The 19,259-nt window shown below is 45.6% G+C and overlaps 1 protein-coding gene across 2 annotated transcripts; it reads left to right on the forward strand.

Annotated features, from left to right (window-relative positions):
• The first annotated feature begins 518 nt into the window (after positions 1–518).
• Positions 519–18,662, forward strand: ZNF598 (zinc finger protein 598, E3 ubiquitin ligase). Of its 2 annotated transcripts, XR_012787395.1 has the most exons (13): positions 519–1,445; positions 2,656–2,768; positions 3,895–4,024; positions 4,277–4,488; positions 4,936–5,153; positions 6,370–6,487; positions 7,274–7,464; positions 7,741–7,855; positions 8,565–9,355; positions 9,960–10,095; positions 11,544–11,688; positions 15,212–16,503; positions 16,569–18,662. XR_012787395.1 is itself a non-coding variant. In XM_075565735.1 (12 exons), the coding sequence occupies exons 1-12, from the start codon at positions 1,266–1,268 to the stop codon at positions 15,560–15,562; spliced, it is 2,700 nt and encodes an 899-aa protein (XP_075421850.1). In that variant the 5' UTR covers positions 519–1,265; the 3' UTR covers positions 15,563–18,662. The 2 variants fall into 2 exon arrangements, 1 of the variants encoding a protein (XP_075421850.1); XM_075565735.1 differs by having other exon boundaries at positions 15,212–18,662.
• Positions 18,663–19,259: the final 597 nt, after the last annotated feature.

The raw sequence follows: 19,259 nt of genomic DNA on the forward strand, positions 1-19,259 counted from the left end.
CCGGCCTTCTCTCCCACTCTCTCCATATCCCAGCCTCCCCCTCACCGCTTCTCCCCTCTCTCTAACCTTCCCTCCTTCTCTGTCCCCATCCCTGTCACAGCCTCACTTCTCTCTGCCCCCCCCCCCCATCCCCTCTCTTCCCTGTCACCCCCCCCCCTCCGGGCTCAATCTAATCTTCCTCCCTCACTAATTCCCTCCCATATTTTCCATATCCCAGCCTCTCCTTCTTCATCTTTGTCCACTGTCCCCCTCTCCACTCTCCCACTTTTCTCCGTCCCCCTCTCCACTCTCCCACTTTTCTCCGTTCCACTCTCCCACTTTTCTCCGTCCCCCACTCCACTCTCCCACTTTTCTCCGTCCCCCACTCCACTCTCCCACTTTTCTCCGTCCCCCACTCCCACTTTACTCCGTCCCCCTCTCCACTCTCTCACTTTTCTCCGTCCCCCTCTCCACTCCCACTTTTTTCCGCCCCCCTCTCCAATCTCCCACATTTTCCTCCCGTCCCCCCCACTCCCACATTTTTCTCCTGTCCCCCACTCCCACATTTCTCCCCGTCCCCACTCTCCCACATTTCTCCCCGTCCCCACTCTCCCACATTTCTCCCCGTCCCCACTCTCCCACATTTCTCCCCGTCCCCACTCCCACATTTCTCCCCGTCCCCACTCTCCCACATTTCTCCCCGTCCCCACTCTCCCACATTTCTCCCCGTCCCCACTCTCCCACATTTCTCCCCGTCCCCACTCTCCCACATTTCTCCCCGTCACCACTCTCCCACATTTCTCCCCGTCACCACTCTCCCACATTTCTCCCCGTCACCACTCTCCCACATTTCTCCCCGTCACCACTCTCCCACATTTCTCCCCGTCCCCACTCTCCCACATTTCTCCCCGAACTCCACTTCTCTCCGTCCCCCACTTCTCTCCGTCCCCCACTTCTCTCCGTCCCCCACTCTCCCACACTTCTCTCCGTCCCCCACTCTCCCACACTTCTCTCCATCCCCCACTCTCCCACACTTCTCTCCGTCCCCCACTTCTCTCCGACCCCCACTCTCCCGCACTTCTCTCCCCCCCAAAAGCCTGTCTCCCATCTGAGATTCCCCCTTATCCTTATCCGCCAGTCTTTAATCCTAACCCCCCACCTCTCCTCAACCTCTCCCCAGTTCCAGGCTCTGTTTACATCCTCTCTCTCATTACCCGAAAGACTCCCCTCTCAAACCAACCTCCAGTGTTTCTCATTCCTCCCCCACCCCATTTTTCTGAACTGTCATGGCCTGTCAGACAGGGAAAGTCCTGTACTTGGAGCGGAACTGTGTGCTGTGTTGTCAGGAGCTGGAGGTCTTCGCTGTGGGAAAATGTGACCATCCCATCTGCTTCCGCTGCTCCACCAAGATGCGGGTCCTGTGTGAGCAGCGGTACTGTGCTGTGTGCCGGGAGGAGCTGGACAAGGTGAGGCCGGGGGCTTACAGCACACAATATATAAACGGATAGTAAGCTCTTTGGCCCCCTGTAATAGAACATAGTGCCTTTGTATAGAACTGATTACCCTGGAAGGGCTGTACAGAAAAGTATATTTTATTTGGGTGTTCCCTGCTCCCAAATGTGTCATGGTGGTGAGGTTACCGCTTTTCCACACTGAGCTAGACCTCCAAATTAACTTGTGGGTTTGCAGAACTAGCCCTCGACTGCAACCTATGGATCTCTACCTCCCCTTGCTCACTCAGCGTGGGTGAAATTGTGGCCACCCATTCACATTGTTTTATAAGCAGAGTTTGTGGCCCCTTCTACCAGTGATAGAATGACCAGAGCTTGTATTTGATTCTGAGCTGTTGATGTGGGGACGGCTTTGTCAGGCTCCAAGTATGTTCTGGTTATTGATCTACTCATTGAAAGAATTCAGGTGCAGCTATGGCATGTTACCTAACTTTCCGGTTTGTTTATTTAAATCAGTTTGACTTAAATTGAAAGTAATATAAATAGTGGCTGTCTCGTTTCACTGTCTCTTAACTCGTGTTGTTAGTCTTGTTGTTTTTCTCTCCGCAGTAAAATGAGGCCTATGCAAAGTTTGACTTATTGCATGATATGCCTTGTATAACTGCTCCATGTGCCACTCCCCCAATCATAAGCCAGGCACATGCAATGTTACATTACACAGCATATGCATACCTTCTTTTGAAACGAGTGCCCTGCATAAGGACAAAAGCAGCTGTCAGGTTTGACCAGTGTTTCCCAAGTTGTACAGTATATGCGCTTTGCCTTTCATAACATTGAGATGCAATGCATTTTGAATGATTTTATATGAATTATTTTTCTGCTTTTATCATTTTTGTTCATTCCTCTTGTCAAAAGAACTCTCTACTGTTGCATAGTGCAGGAGTGCTCAACTCCAGCCCTCCCCCTCCAACAGACCAGGATTTCAGGATATCTCTGCTTCAGCAGAGATGGCTCAATCAGAGGCTGTAAAAGACTGAGCTGGGATATTTTTAAACCCTGTCCTGTGGGAGGGGGGGGGGGGCTTGAGCACCAGAGTTTAGCACCCGAGTTTAGCACCCCTGGCATAGTCTGACTTACCACCCTTGCACTCTGTGTAACACGTTATAAAGGGAGTGTCTGTTCCTCACTGCAAATTCTTGTTTTTTTGCGTATTTTGTGATTGCAGGTGGTCTTTCTTAAAAAAATCGCACTTTTCTCCAGCATTGACACCCACAAACTGCAACATGAGAAGAAATACGACATCTACTTCAGCGACGGAACAGTCTTCTCCCAGTATAGGTAGGAGAGTGTCCTAGCCAGCACGGGCTCCCTTTATCAGCTCTCTCTGCCCTTGGCACGTACTGCGGGAAATGCGCCACGCAAGGTGTGCTACGTTTATTAGCCTTCTGAATGGGTCACCAAGTAGAGGATTATCTGATAGCAACACAACTCCTTCAGTGAGTCTTTGATTTGAAAAATACTGATACTTGACTCACGTTCTTTTAAAGAGGCAATCCAGGCAGCTTAAAAAAATTTTTATAAAATCTTTTTTTTGTTTTAATATATGCAGCCTGTGATTACCTTTTATTGAAAACTAATTACCTAAGCTGCCAATCAATTAGTTCCCATGTGATCGATCAGCAAAATCCTGCTTCCAGGGTTCACTAAATGGCTGCTTAGGCTGCCCTTATAGTGCCGGTGACGCGACCGTCGCGTCAAAACAAATGCATTGTCGCCGTCGTCGGAGCTTATAGTGCACGCAACGGCGACGGAGCGACATTGCTACCAAAAATCTGGTAGTCTCTGATATTTGATTTTTTTCGGCGACGGTCTCCCCTTGTGGCCAATCAGGAGTTTCTCCGTCCCTCTGCCTTCGCCCCTTTACAAGGCCAGCGACGTCGCCTAAATTTGAAATAGAACTATCACAATGGGGACAGGGGATGTCATGGGTCGCGTCACTGACACTATAAGCGTGGCCTTACAGTTTCAAATTAATCCTTCAGTCAGTGTAACGCAGCAGCTACAATGTATCATTATACTACTAAGGTAACATTATCTATTGTTACAGTTTGCAGCTCAAACTGCTGGGAACATTGGCAACAAATAGGAAAGTGTTGCATAGATCTTGCACTGCTGGGGAGGTGGCTGGGATGCTCAGTATATTTAAACTCATGAAAAATGGGATTAAGAGTTGAATGTTAAAATTAAAAAGGTAGTATTATCTAATAGTACAGAACTGATCTATTTTAAACACACGTAGGATATTGCTTGGATTGCTCCTTTTTGTAAAAGAAAAAATGCTCTTCAGTTTTGTAAACATATATTACTAATTTTCCAGTTTGCCCCACATGAGACTAAACTCCTCATCCTAACCGGCAAGACCTGTCAGTGAAAAGATTTCACTTCTTGTTTCCTTGCTTATTAGGTGTTTACTGCAACACGAATGCACAAAGTGCCCTGAACTGCGACCTTTCCACACCTTTGTCGATCTAGAGCAGCACATGAGGAAGCAGCACGAGCTATTCTGCTGCAAACTTTGTGTAAAGCACCTGAAGGTGAGAACCAGAAGTCGGGTTGTGGGGTAATCCTGATGCACTTTTTGTGCCAGCACAATATTGTTTTGTCAGTGTAAAATAAGTTGCATGTATGTAGAGACTCGCACGCCTCATTTGTTTTATTTTGCCGTCTTTAAAACATCTTAATAGTTAACAGCAGTGCAGATATTAATCGTGGCTAGATTAGTAGAAAATCCAACTATCTAGCATTCATAAATTGGATTCCCCTTGTCCATTCCTCCCCATTCCCAGAACTTTACCTACGAGCGGACCTGGTACACCCGCAAGGACCTGGCTCGCCATCGCATACACGGTGACCCCGAGGACACGTCTCACCGCGGACACCCGCTGTGCAAGTTCTGCGATGAGCGTTACCTGGACAATGACGAGCTGCTGAAACATCTGCGCAGGGACCATTACTTCTGTCACTTCTGTGACACTGAAGGGGCCCAGGAATACTACAGGTTAGTGCGTGAGGAGCCCAAGCAAACGCATGGTTACCACCAGCTCTTGTGAAGGTCATCATGGGGCTTATCGGCAGATTACTGCATGTTGGCAGAACCAACGAATTGGGAGCAAAGCATTAAATATAGACAAAGCTCCTGTACTCGCACTTTGCCCCACTATCTAATAGTCTCCCTTCTAATAATTGTTTGGTGCCCTTTCTTGTAGAGCCCTGCTTGTATTGCAGGCACTATATAAGCAAGGATATACATACATATTAAAGTAGATCGTCTCTTGCTTTGGTTACTGTGGAAGCACAAAGCAGCTCTCGGCTGCGAAATAGTGAAAATCCTGCTGTGGTTCCATGCTGAGTGTAAACACTTTTTTAAATGACATCTCTTGTGTTTAATTTCGTGATGTCACATCTTTGTGTAACACTGTGGTGTTTGTCTGTTATTGTCACAAAGCGATTACGACTTCCTGCGGGAGCACTTCCGTGAGAGCCACTACTTGTGCGAGGAGGGAAGATGCAGCACTGAGCAGTTCACGCACGCCTTCCGGACCGAGATAGACTACAAAGCGCACAAGACCACCTGCCACAGCAAGAACCGCGCCGAAGCCCGGCAAAACCGCCAAATTGACCTCCAGTTCAACTACGCTTCCCGACACAATCGCAGGCACGAGGGTGAGCACCTGCCGATGTCTTAGCTTCAGCAACAACAAACGTTGGCTGTCAAAATACATTGAAATGTACGTCTTGTCGGGATGTATGTCCTGGTATAAAGTACAGAGATACCAGTACATTCTGTTTGTTACTACTGAGAAAGTGGAAACCAACAGGCCCATATGTACTAAAGAAGTAAAAGAAAACCGCGCACAAATTGTAAAATGAACTTATGTGAATGTGACAGTGCTTATATATAATACCTTATATAAAACTCAGTGGATAAACCATATATGTGCACCAAAGGAAAAATACTTTTTAACTTTTTAAGTGATGGGGAAATGGTCTGCTGCTCGTCAGTAATAATGGCTCAACACCATAAAAATCATATGTGAAGAAAAAATAGTGCACAACCTCTCATAGTAAGAAGAGTAACATGACTGAGAGGTTGTGCCCTTCTTTTTTTTCTCCATATGTACTAAGCAGTGCCATAAGACACCTTCCAGTGCTAGAATAATTCTGCGTGGAAAATATGGGCTATAGTGTGATGTTTAAAACTGCAGACCAAGCAATGTCCTACATGTGTTTTTTTATTTATTATTTATTTGTTCTGTAGAATGAGAAAATACATGTAGTATTTAAAAAAAAACAAAAAATTTACGCTGAATTAAATTTTTAATGTTTTATGACGTAACAAGCATTTTTGTTTCTATAGCAACCATTTACAAAGTCGCATCCCCTTCCTCTTCTAAAACAGGCTCTGGCACACCCCTTTTTTAGTCCTCTCTAGCAGTGCACCAATTGTATCTAGTGACTGCCTGGTCACATGATCTTCCCCACAGAACATTGTATCTTTGGCCCTCTTCTGCTGCACTGACAGCCATTTAGTGAACCCCGGAGCCGAATCTTCATAGATTGATCGGCAATTTAGCTAATTACTTATCATTGTGTGGATTGCATTGCTGCGCATACTAAAGGAGAAAAAGATGAGAAAATGAAAAATGAGAAAACACATTTAAAAAAAAAACTGCAGCGTGGACTGCTGCTTTAAGTGGCCGCTGTTTATAGGAAGATTTGGGGGGACCCGGAAGTGTTGAGCAGTGCTTGACTTTTCTGCCATGTTTGTTGTTGTGATCGGAGCAGTATATAGATGTCCTCCTCTTGCTTTTTGAAGTCTATGGTTTGCAGTCAGAGCTGCTGGTCTTCCAGTTTTATAGAAAGACTTCTCGTGTTCTAGGGACAGTAGGAGGAGAGGATTATGAAGAAGTGGACAGATATAACAGACAAGGAAGAATGGTGAGGGGGGCAGGCCGCGGAGGTCAGCAGAACAAGCGGGGAAGCTGGAGGTATAAAAGGTAAGGAAGTAGAATTATATCACATTCCTCATAAGCTACGTTTGGAAATACCGGGCATTGTGCCTTGTCCTATGACTTGGTCCTTCTCGTTACATAGTAGATGAGGTTGAAAAGACATATCAAAAAGTTCAACCTATGTTGCGTTTAGACCAGGGGTGGACAACCCCAATCCTCAAAACCTGACCTTGTTGGTGACCCTTGACGATATCCCTGCTTCAGCTCAAGTGGCTCAGTCAAAGACTGAGCCACTGATTGAGCGACCTGTGCTGAAGTTGGGACTGATTTAGCCACCTGTGCTGAAGCAGGAATATCCTTAAAACCTGACCTGTTGGTGGCCCTTGAGGACTGGAGTTGTGCAGCCCTGGTTTAGAACACGTGTTGTATCCTACAGTATGTTATGGTTTAGGAGTGTTTATTGTAAACCTGTCAGCTCTCTACTAAGAAGGACTTTATTTCTAGCCTTTGTTGAAACCAAGCTACAGATGTTTGTTTCCATGGCGATTATAAACCAACCATATTCTTGGTTGGATTTCCAACATGACATCTTTTTTAATTGAACGTAATGGCATCCAATCCTACGACCTGATGTCTGGTGTATCACATCTTCTAACGAAGTTCTGCTTAAACCGTCTCGCTGTGCTAAATATAACCAGCACGGTCACTCTGTTAGCCCATTCGACACCATGTTATACATTTCATTTAAATGAACTACAGCAACAGCAAACATGGTTTATTTGTCGTCATGCTCATTACTTGTGTTTAACTCCTTTCTGTCGGCACTTGCAGGGAAGAGGAAGACAGGGAGGTGGCGGCGGCAGTGCGAGCGTCGGTAGCAGCCAGGCGGCAGGAAGAGATGGGGAGGAAACACATGCAAGAAATTCCCGAGGGCGCAAAATCCAGGAAGGAGGAAGCGAGGGACCCAGAGGACGGGCGCAGATTCAAAGCTGCTGCCCCCAAACTCACGGGCGACACCACAGGTGATGTCCTGCTGGGGAGGGGATTAGCAGACACTCTCATATCATTGCTCAATATCAAGATAATATCACCTGGTATTTAATGCTGAAAAGTATTGGATGTGTTTCAAGGTCTTTGTTTGAGAATCTGGGCACTGCAGCAGTGTGACACCCTTTTGGAGGCCATTGAGTCCCTAAATTGGTGAACGTTTTCAAATGACCAATCGTTTACACTTACGCCTGGATCTCATGGGTGTGAAACATTAGTCACCAAATTGGTAATTAATTCTATGTTTCTAGGTCCAAAAGAAACTGGGAGGATGCTGAGTGCTGCTAACGGCGCCCTGAATCCAGAGGATTTTCCTGCATTTGGATCAGAGCTGTTTGGACCGGTGCCGGCTGCACCTTTGCTCAGGTATAAAACAACTTGTAGGAGCGCAGCAGCCTACGGCCGCATCCAGGGAGAAGCTGAGCGTGTTCGTGCTCTGTGCGACCAAACACATTGCAACAATGTGTTGGTCCAGCGTCTTGCCGAGACGACAAATTCTTTTGAATTTGTGTTCACATGTCTGAACCTAAATAGAAACTTAATTTAAAAATTGTTATTGTTAATAATAACTTTATTTCATATAGCGCTTTTCTCCCAATGGGACTTGTAGCGCTTCACAATTACAGTACAGTGTGCGGTATGCAGCACAGTCCCTGCCCAATAGAGCTCACAATCTATGATTTTGGTGCCTGAGGCACAGGGAGATAAAGTGACTCGCCCATGGTCACAAGGAGCCAACACCGGGAATTGAACCAGGCTCCCCTGATTCAAACTTGGTGTAATTGTTTACAGTCAGTGTCTTTTCTCCCTGAGCTGCTCCTTCTCCTAATCTAGTTTAATAATTAGGGACAGTGAGCTTGTATCCTTTTTCCTTAACAAGTGGAATTGCAATTGGATGCTGCACATGCTTCAATTGATTGTGTAGCAAAGCGCTTCTTGACACTGTGCTCACACTCGCACCTTCAGGGAAGCTTTACACTGGTGGTTTGCGGATGTTGGCTGTATGTCAGATGTGTGAATGTTATAGAAACATGATGGAAGTCATTTTGCTGACTATCCCTTCTTGCTTTTCCAGTACTGCGAAACCAATACCCGCCAAGTTAAAAGAAGAGGATTTCCCCAGCCTCTCCGCTGCTGTCTCCTCTACTTCATCTTCTTCCAGCTCTTCCACTGTGTTCTCCACAGGGCTCTCCTATACCACGTCTGCCAGATCAACAAACGCCTTCCAGGAGGAGGATTTCCCCGCCTTGGTGTCCAAAATAAAGCAAAGCACCCCACTGTCCGCGGTCACATCTGCCTGGGCCACCAGCTCTTCCAAAAGCACAGTCCGACCCGCAGCTCCTAAAATGGCTGCTCCAAGTAAAGCTGTTAAGAAAGCTACTCCCCAGAGCAGCGGGAAATGGGTCACCAAAAAAGTCGCCAAAACTTCCTCCCTCTCTGAGGATGACGAGGACGACGGTGGGATGACCACGCAGGAGTTCCGTAACGCCCCAACCATGTTTGACATCTCCACACTGCTGACGGCACCGTCTCAGACCAGTGGTAAGGTGAGCAAGAAGAAGAGGATGGGGTCGGAGAAGCAAAGCTCTTTCTCTAATCAAGCCGCGGAGGATAGGCGTGCCAACTCCTCACTCAAGGAAAATGCCACGGAAAGAGAGTGCGTCCCGTTGCCACCCGCCAGCTCCATCCTCGGTGACAAATCCAACACGGTGGCAAACGGGCTCACCGAGTGGAAGGTAGCCGAGAAGAGCAGCGCCTCAAAGGACCCACCAGGGTTGAGAAAGACAGCCGCACCACAGTATTCATTGCCGGAGGAAGAATTTCCGGCTTTGGGGAACAGTAGCAATCTCAGGATGCCACCACCAGGTACTACCGTAAAGTCGGTTCATCAGCTGCTAACCCTGTGACCTCGGGTCATATCTTGGGACACAGAGACCCGATACCTTAAATTATATTTGGTAAATAAGTTTGGACACTTCCCTGTAAAACAGGAGAAACTAGTGCCAGCTACAATCAATAAGAGCTTATCCTCCAGCTCAGGGGTGCTGATCTCCGCTCCTCCGCTGCCCCCCAACAGGTCAGGTTTTGAGGATGTCTCGGCTTCAGCGACTGAGCCACTAATTGAGCCACCTGTGCTGAAGCAGGGATATGTTGAAAGCCTGACCTGTTTGATGGGCTTGAGGAGCGGAGATCAGCACCCCTGCCCCAGCTGGTATGTGGGAAAGTTGATTTTGATTCGTATTGTCGGGAAATTGCTGTACATACTGTACAATACCCTCAGAGGTTCCCAGCAGCACCATAATAAATGTCGGTATTGTGGATGCTTGAGTGCAGGTCAGCGCGGCTTTCACATATACACCTTTTCAGACCGCCGCTATGCCGGGAGGATGGAATTGCACCATATCGATGATGCTGATGTGCAGAGCATTAGCGGTTTGCTTTTGATCTCCTCTCCTGTATCTTTCCATAGGTTTCTCCCCATTTGTGGCGGTAACTGCTCGGACGCCACCTCCAGGGCTATCGTCACCCGTTGGAAAGCCCCCTCCTGGCTTTAGCAATGTCCCCCCCGCACCTCCTCCCGAACCAATCACCAAGCCAGTAAGAGAGTAAGTAGCCGGTAATGTTCCTTTGAATAGACTGTGTTAATCTGTTTGTCAGGAGCAAGTTCTAGGTCCCCTTTTCAGGCCTCCAGTCAGCTGGCTGTTCCCAAACTGTGCATCCATGACCTCCTGGTTTTGCCATCTGACCCTGCATGTTTCCTATTGATTGATTCAGGAAACAAGAATGACACAAGGCACTTCGGATTTTCTAATGCTGAATTTAATGAGCCAGAAAGACAACGTTTCAACCTAAAAGTCTTTTTCAAGTGATGAAATGGCTTTTCATCACTTGAAAAAGACCATTGTAGGTCGAAACGTCGTCTTCCTGGCTCATTAAATTCAGCATTAGAAAATCCGAAGTGCCTTGTGTCATTCTTTTTGGGTCACTATTTGGGTCTCCAGCAGGCTACCCCTTAATACAAAAGCACCGGTAATTATGAAAATATTCTGTGAATATGGTGTGCAGCAGGTAACCTTCTTTGCATTCCTATTGATTGGCACCTTTTGTTGCAATAGTTAAAACAGGAATTGGGTAATTCAGCTTCAACATACTTCTAAATCACTCGCTTAAATCAGCAATACAGGTTTAATTTTTATTACAAGATTGAAGCAGGGGGTCTCCGGAGCTGTAATGTGTTCATTTCAGTTCCGAGTGACCCCCTGCTTCCAGAAATACGTACCACAATAGTGGTGACGGTATCCCTGCAGGCAGAGAAACTGTCTTCCTTAATCTAATGGCTTATAATTACCTCGTCACTGTGGTGTCACCCTATTCGCCCACGTGACCTGGACCTTTAAACTCAGAAGAGATACCGGCACCCCTTACAAAGGTAAAGACCTCTGGAAATGGGGTCCCCGGAGCCGAAATTAACACAAATCAGTTCCGCAGACCCCCCTGCTTTAATCCTGTGGGGAAAAACCCTGTATTGCTGCTTTAATGCTCTCATAGTAAAACCTAGCAATAGATTACGGCCACTCGTTATCCAGTAGTGTTTATTTGTTAATGTTGAAAATGCCTACTGTCTTTGTATTTAATCCTGGTGGTATATTCAACATTTTACACTTGATGTACAGTACAGTGGGTAGGGTGATATCTGCCCTGAGGTTTGCAGTCATTGTACAAGGGGTAGTATCCTAGATATAAGTAACATAAATAGGTGCTTGTCCTATAGTGTGGGCTCTCGACACCAGACCCCAAGACCCGCTCCCCTCCCCCCAAACAGGTTAGGTTTTCAGGATATCCCTGCTTCAGCACAAGTGGCTGAGTCAAACAATGCACCACCTGTGCTGAAGCAGGGATATACTGAATACATGACCTGTGTGGGGGTTGGGGGTTCTGGAGTTAAGCAACCCTGTCCTATAGAAAAATAAGGCAACAACACACTATTTGAATTTATGCAGTTTACAGATTGCGATCTCTCGTTTTGAACAATTTCATGTCTCTTCCTTCCTAGGCCTTCTTTCACTACGAGGACCTATCTTGTACCTGAGAATTTCCAGCAAAGGAACATTCACCTGATAAATTCCATAAAAGATTTTCTCCACAGCGACGAGTCCCGGTTCAACGAATTTAAATCCCACTCTGGCAAATTCAGACAGGTAAAGCTGGGGTTTTTGTTGCTGCCTTGTGGGTAATCTGTGCATCAAGCTTCTCAACCAATCACATAACGGAGAATGATTTGCTGTTTGAGTCCCCGGGTCTTTTCAAGCATTTAGTTTCTAGAGACCTGCAGTAAGTCATAACATAGTCCTGGGGAGTCCTGGATCATCGGTAAAGTGTCTCTAACATTTCCCATACATGTTGCGCCCAGGCAGATTGAGCACATCTGTTCAGACTAACGCGTAGCATTAGAACAGAGCTGCTTGCTTCACGAGTATCAACTTTGTTTTTATTGTAGGTTTGTTTTTTACTAAACACACAGAGAACACGTCGCTCACCTATTGGTGGGTATCGATGTGGAAAGTTTGTATACAAGCGTACCTCATGCCTCTGGTTTACAAGCAATCAAACATTTCCTTCGGGCCAGGAATACTCATTCACATGCACATAATGAGTTTGTATTACAACTGCTTAATTTTGTACTCACCAAGAATTTCTTCTTATTTTATAATAAGATATACCATCAAATCCAGGGAACTGCCATGGGCACCACGTGTGCTCCCACCTACGCTAATCTCTATCTAGGCTGGTGTGCGGAAACCGTGGTGTTCATGGAGGACTACTCAGTGTACACAGATCACATAGATCTTTGGTCCCGGTACATTGATGACGTGCTCCTGCTATGGAATGGCACGGAGAATCTTTTGGTAGAATTCATTGAGAAGCTCAATATAAATGTACATAATCTGAAATTAACATATGAGATCCAAAAGGAGTGCATCAATTTTCTTGACATCACAATCACTAGTCAGACGAGCGGTAAACTGGAAACCACGATCTATCGCAAACCTACCACCACAAACAGTCTTCTCAAAGTAGACAGTCAGCATCCTAAACAATTGATACATAACATCCCTACAGGCCAATTTCTTCGCTTAAAGCGTAATTGTTCCAGTGTTCCAGAATTTAAGATTCAGGCCAAAGACCTCACCAAGCGATTCTTGGAAAGAGGATATTCAAAATCTATTATTAAAAAGACATACCATAGGTCACTTAACACTCCTAGACCTGGTTTACTTGTGGAACATTTAAGACTGGACGATGATAAGCCACAAACCATACGTTTTATTGGTACGTTTTGTAGTCAGTGGCAATCCATTCGCCAGATTCTAACTAAACATTGGCACATCTTACAAAAAACACCAAATATGGTTAGCCGCAGAGCACGTAACCTCCGTGATCGTCTGGTTAAAAGACACTTTCAGACAAAACCAAAACGTACTTGGCTAGGTAATAAACCCTGTGGTACATATACATGCGGACGTTGTAAGGCTTGTCCTTCAATTAAAGTAAGTAAAACATTCACCGATTCAGCTTCTCAACACCTATTCTACCAAAGACTGTATTAACTGTCTTACCACAGGGGTGGTATATTTGATCCATTGCTCCTGTGGTAAACAATACGTTGGAGAAACACACAGAGCCTTTAAAGTACGCATTTTGGAACATCTAGGTTCTGTCCGGAACAAACTTGATACACCAGTGGCAAAGCATATAAGTGACATACACCAGGGAGATGCTTCTAATTTACGATATATGGGAATAGCTCGTATACCCTGGGGCCCACACAAGGGCAACTGGGACATTAAATTGAGACAATGTGAATGTAGGTGGATTTACCTGTTAAACACACTTTCACCGCACGGTCTCAATGAAGGTTTTATTTTTTCTCCTTTTCTTTGATTTTGGGTAGAAGGATCCCGGTATATAGGACCTGCTATAATACCAGCTTAGTTGTTCCGTTTTGACTCTATAGGCGGATCCGTTAGGTTAGTTCACTCCTACACCTACCCATTCATTTATTTCTTTATTCGTTTGTATTTATCTCATTCTTCATTAGCATCTCCTGGTGTATGCCATTGTTTGCCTGTTTCATTACCTATGGGTGCCTTTATATATTTACATGTGTATTATCATTCACTGACTATATTAGTCTATCCTCCCCACCCGCCCCTTGATTCCTTATTCGTTTTTCTGGCAAGGGTTTCCCTTCATCGTCATTGCCAGGTATGATTCTAATAGGCAAATTATCCGCTCCTCCCCTATTTGGATGGGTACATAAGGTCACACTGCACATTACAAACTACTCCTCCCCCTTGAGAAAGCGCGCTGTGACGCGCGAAACGTACGTCGGGGTACGCGTGACGTCATCACGTTGGCGCTCACGTGGTTTGTGTTTGGAGGTGAGATCAGTCCGGGATACTTCCCAGGGCTGCAGCTGTTTACTTACAAGCGCAGGACACACTACATCAGGTTGTATATTCATCATTAGGTTGATTTATTCAGTGTTTCTAGGGAGTTATTAAGTTTCACTCTCCTGCTGCGTGTTTTGGCATTATCTATGCGTGTACAGCCTCACAGAGAGTTTGTGTGAGACTGTTGTTATAAGTACAGCATACTACCATTTGTCAGTGTGATTTAGGCATAAGGTATATTACACTGCCTATTCCTCTCACCACCATACACTTTTGGGGACTTTTAACTATGCATATTTATGGTGTTTCGTCGGATTTTTAATTGTTTAATAAAACTTTATTATTTTGTTGAGTTTGACCTTTTGCGGCTGACCCCTATTGTGGGATTAGGCTATATTTGGCTTCCATTGTAATAACCCCTTTGCCTATAGTGTTATCTATCATGAGTGCTACTATTGGGAGCTTTATGTAATCCTTGTGATTACTTGTGTGTTTCAGGTTTGTTTTTTACTAAGCTTCATTTTATTTATTTATTTCCCAGTGTGCTTTGGGTTTGCTCTATCCCAGTGAGGAGTAAGTTGTCAGCCCGGCGTTCTGCAGAGTAAAGCGGCACAATGTATAACTGCAATGCCAAGTATCGTTGTTTAGGACGGGTGCTCCACTCCAGTCCTCAAGCCCCCCAACAGGTCAGTTTTTCAGGCTATCCCAGCTCCAGCACGAAGACTGATCCTCAGCCACCTGTGCTGAAGTAGGGATATCCTGAAAACGTGACCTGTTGGGTGGGTTTGAGGACTGGAGTTGAGCACCTCTTGTTTGGGGAACAGACTCAAAGAGCATCATGTCGGTGTCCCTACGACTGAGTCCTAATGTTTTTTAGCACCATAATAGGAACAGTCTGACTGTGAGGGCAGGGGGCCCCTATCTGGGAATTACTTTTAGGTTAGAAATCCGCAGGTTAAGCATCACTCCTATTAAATTTAGAGTTTAAATTGCTTCAGGTAGTTCTCAAAACAATGTAGTTGTGATGGGCAGAAGTGAATAGAAGTAACACGGCTTGCAGTCTAATTTCTATACGTCAAAGTGCCAACCTGTGTTACCTGGAACCGTCTCTGCTTGGCAGTGTGAAATGCTGGGACCTGCAGTTCCGGTCTGGAAAAGTCTGAGGTTGTATGCAGATCTGTGCTGCCGGGCCTTATCTTCACCTTGAGTATTGCGTTGACCTGTTTGTGAACCTCTGCCTTATGCGTGTGTTACTTTGTATTTAAAGGGACTCATTTCAGCTGCCGAGTATTACAAAAGCTGCCGCCACCTTCTTGGGGAGAACTTCAAGCTCATCTTCAACGAGCTTCTGGTGCTACTGCCAGACACGGCCAAGCAGCAGGAGCTGCTATCTGCGCACCAAGATTCCCGAGTGGAAGACAAGCAAAGCTCTAACAAGTCCAAAAAGAACAAGAAGGGAGCATGGAACATGGACTCCAATTCTCCTGATCTGGACTATTCCACCTGCCCCAGTTGCAGCCAAGTTCTGGCCCATAGGGACTTTGCAGCCCATAAAACATTACATATTGAAGACCACGACTTCCCATCGCTCCAGGCGGTCAGCAGGATTATTAGTTAACTCTCCGGACGCAGCGCTGTCCGGTTTTGCACTTTGTAAGAAGGAAAAAATGATTACCAGTTATGTCACTCAAACGGTCTAATGTGAGCAGAGGCCATTTGCTGCCTGGTTCTAAATAAAATGTCTTCCGTTCAAAAAGCACTCAGCGGCCAGAAATTAAAAAGCTTGCTTGGGACACTGAGGAAGGGGCTGAGAGTAATAGCGACGTGCCATGCCAGGGTTATTTCCACAAGCTAGGCCTTGTACAAGTTTACATCTCTGAGAACCTGCTAAATCACCTGCGTGAAGCAGGGCCACAGCATGTACAGGATAGCTGGGTATAAATGAAACCTCAAAATAAGATATTCAGGGGAAATGAGACTTGGGCAGCCCAAAACCTATATTTATTTTTACCTGTACACATTTACTTTGCCCCTTCGCCTTGATCACGCAGAACATTAGGAAAGTTCCCAATAGTTGTCTTTGTTGGTTTAAAATAATAGGCGGGTTTTCTAGAAACGGCTCTTCCTGCTCAGCCTTTGGCATCCTGTGCTGGGACAGCTCAGAGTCCCTAACTGCCTCTAACGAAAGACATTATTTATAACCAATGTATGGAAAGGTGTGTTTTACGGGCTTTCAACCTCAATTTGTAAATCTATTCGACACATCTTGGTTTATGGAACAACCGATACAAAAGGTAGAGGAGGTTTTACCTGGCCCACGGGTTTCACTGTTGCATCTCTAGTACATGTTGGCAAATGGTACTGGGGATTTAAACAAAACCTAAATGAAAGATGGGCACCTTCAGATCCAGACCCCTCTATAACAAAAGTGGGTTACCAAAATCCACAGACCCCAGTCTCTGCAGTGTGGCCTTTGGCTTACAGGCTGCGGTTATCCCTACATTATTATTTAGCCCAAGGCGGACCAACTCCAGTCCTCAAGGGTCACTAATAGGTCAGGTTTTAGGATATCCCTGCTTCAGCACAGGTGGCTGTCAAAGACTGCATCGCCTGTGCTGAAGCAGGGATATCCTGAAAACCTGATCTGTTGGGGGGGCCCTTGAGTTCTGGAGTTGAGCACCTGTGATTTAGCCCATTCACGTAGGAAAGCTGTTTTTTTGTTTGTTTTAGTGATTGAAATTCAAAGCCACGTCTGTCTTCCACACTCCCAAACAAAGACAACGTCTTCTTTCTAAATGCAAGAATGTATTTTCTGTCTGGTCACAGGAGGAGACGGCTGGTCCAGTGAACCCATCCTTTTCCTGTTCTCTTCCCCCAACAAAAAAATACCTTGACCCAATGCAAGTGATTGAAGGATGAAGACAATATCTCACAACATTTTCCTACCAAAATAAGCTTTTTTCCCCGTTTTTGCCTGTTTAGAAGGAAGCAACACAAATGTACAGTTTGGTATTGGCTGGTTTCAGTGAGGATCACCATGCTGGTCAGAGATTAACATTTTGAATTATACTTGAATTAGAACAATCTGTTAAATTTGGAGGGTTATAACATCTTGCCTTGTGTATGAACATGCATTTTTGTTTTACACATGGCTGTAAAACCCCTATTTGTCCACTTATTGTCTTGCAGTATTTGCATGTTGCATATTTCCCAGAGCGTTGGCCTGTAAAGTATGCTTGATTTAACCATTTAATTTTATTTAAGGATTGCTGTGTCCTTCTTGAGAAGAGCTCATGTATAAATCCAGCCAGTTTGGCCTATCCGCAGATGCAAGCATTGAACCCCTCATATTATGGAAATTGCACTCTGTTGCAGAAACCTTTAGCCGAGATGGGGTTAATGCAGAAAAGTGCTATGTCATGGGTGGCCAACTCCAGTCCTCAAGGGCCACCAACAGGTTGGGTGTTCGACTGAGCCACCTGGGCTGAAGCAGGGATATCCTTAACATCTGACCTGTTGGTGGCATTTGAGGACTGTAGTTGGCCGCCCCTGTGCCATGTAATGTTTAAATCTGCTGTTGTCACTGAGAAACATTTGTGATCTTCCTGGAAATCTGCAGTAAAAGAGAACAGAATACAGAAAGTTGCTTTTTTGGGGGGAGGGGAGGGGGGTGGGGTTATAAATGCTTGTTCTACATTTTGTGCATATTCACAGATATATCAGAATAGGGGAGCGGTTAATCGGCACCAACATTCTTCAGTTACAAAAACGGCAGCCCTTTCCTTCCACGTAACCTTTTTTTTTTATTCATTTATAATGTACAGAAAACAACTTACAGTTTGACACACGACATCACTGAAAATACACAATCACAGATTGTTCTTTCAGGAAATACATTATATACAGAGAATTGTAAACATTTCACTTGTTCCCAGACGCAAGTCGCTCTGCACGATAAAATGCACATCGTTTAACAGACCACTCTGACAAGCCTCTGCCCTGCAAAGAGTGGGCACTACAAAGATTTGGCTTCTGTTTGGTATTGATAGATTACAGCAGGGGTGGCAAATTCCAGTCCTCAAGGTCAACCAACAGGCCAGTTTTCCCCTGCTTCAGCACAGATGGCTCAATCTTTGATTGAGCCACCTGTGCTGAAGCAGGGATATCCTTAAAAGCTGGCCTGCTGGTGGCCCCTGTGGACTGGAGTTAGCCATCCTGGATTACAGCCTAAATACAACAAAGTAATGTGGCAGTATTTGTTTGGCATTGTTAGGGAAGAGAGCCAATGTTGAATTTATTGGGGAGAAGGGAATATCCAAGGTGGATGTTTGTATGGACTTTAAAACAGAACAACATGGTTAAGTAGACGGCCATTCTGGTGTGTTATTTAATCTTGGTGCTTTAACCTACTGTACAATATGCAGACCTAGTGTAAGCTGTACAGAGGACACTCCATGCGTTGGATCCACAGCGGACCGCTAACTCGGGGCTCGTAACAGCACGTTACCAAAATACATAATGGGCGTTTTTTTTTCCCTTGAGGTTAACACACACATCCACAAAGCCATGGTACGTTAGCAGTGCCTTGCATCAGCTTCAAATAACATGACTCGTGTTAAGAATCTCTCGCCAGAAGGTGGCGTTACTTTTTTTGTAAAGTACCTGGTGACTTGGGTGGGTTCATTAGCACGAATGTCCATTGTAGTTGATGCAAAGCACTTTCTGTCCGAAAAACTGACAACCTAGCGTTATTGAGCTTTTGAATATACACCGCGTGTAACAAGGTGTTAGGTTAGCGCCTCCCTTAAGTCAGTAACGGACCTCTGCTTCTGAGCCTAAGTTTTTGTGGAAGAGGCCCAGCATGAGCATGTGATCTTCAGCAAGAGGACCAAGTAGCTCGCAGTGTTCTCCCTCTGTCTCACTTAAGCCCTTTGCTTCATAATGTGCTGCATGCGCGTCTTGCAGCAAAGTGTTGCCGGCCCCCCTGGAACTTAAGGGGTTAACTGAGCACACGATCTTAAATAGAATTGTAACCACCCACCATCGCTTTGGTGCTCTCATCCTGAAAGCTTCTTTCAGGGCGGTTTGGAAGAAACCAGCCCCGAGTCCCACACCACTGTGTATTTTCAGACACGAGCCCGAGTGTTAAACCTCTTTGCAGCCACAATGGAGACCACCCTATCACTGTGCAATGCGTGCAGGCACCTCTGGCGGTGGAGGGGTGCATGTGGTGACCTTAATTTGCTCTTGCCAGGTCCTGTATTACAGTGGGAGGGGGGCACAGTTCTGAGAGGTGGCACTTTCTTTGTTACCTG

The sequence above is a fragment of the Ascaphus truei genome, chromosome 11, assembly GCF_040206685.1.
Source record: "Ascaphus truei isolate aAscTru1 chromosome 11, aAscTru1.hap1, whole genome shotgun sequence".
Taxonomy (NCBI): Eukaryota; Metazoa; Chordata; class Amphibia; order Anura; family Ascaphidae; genus Ascaphus; species Ascaphus truei.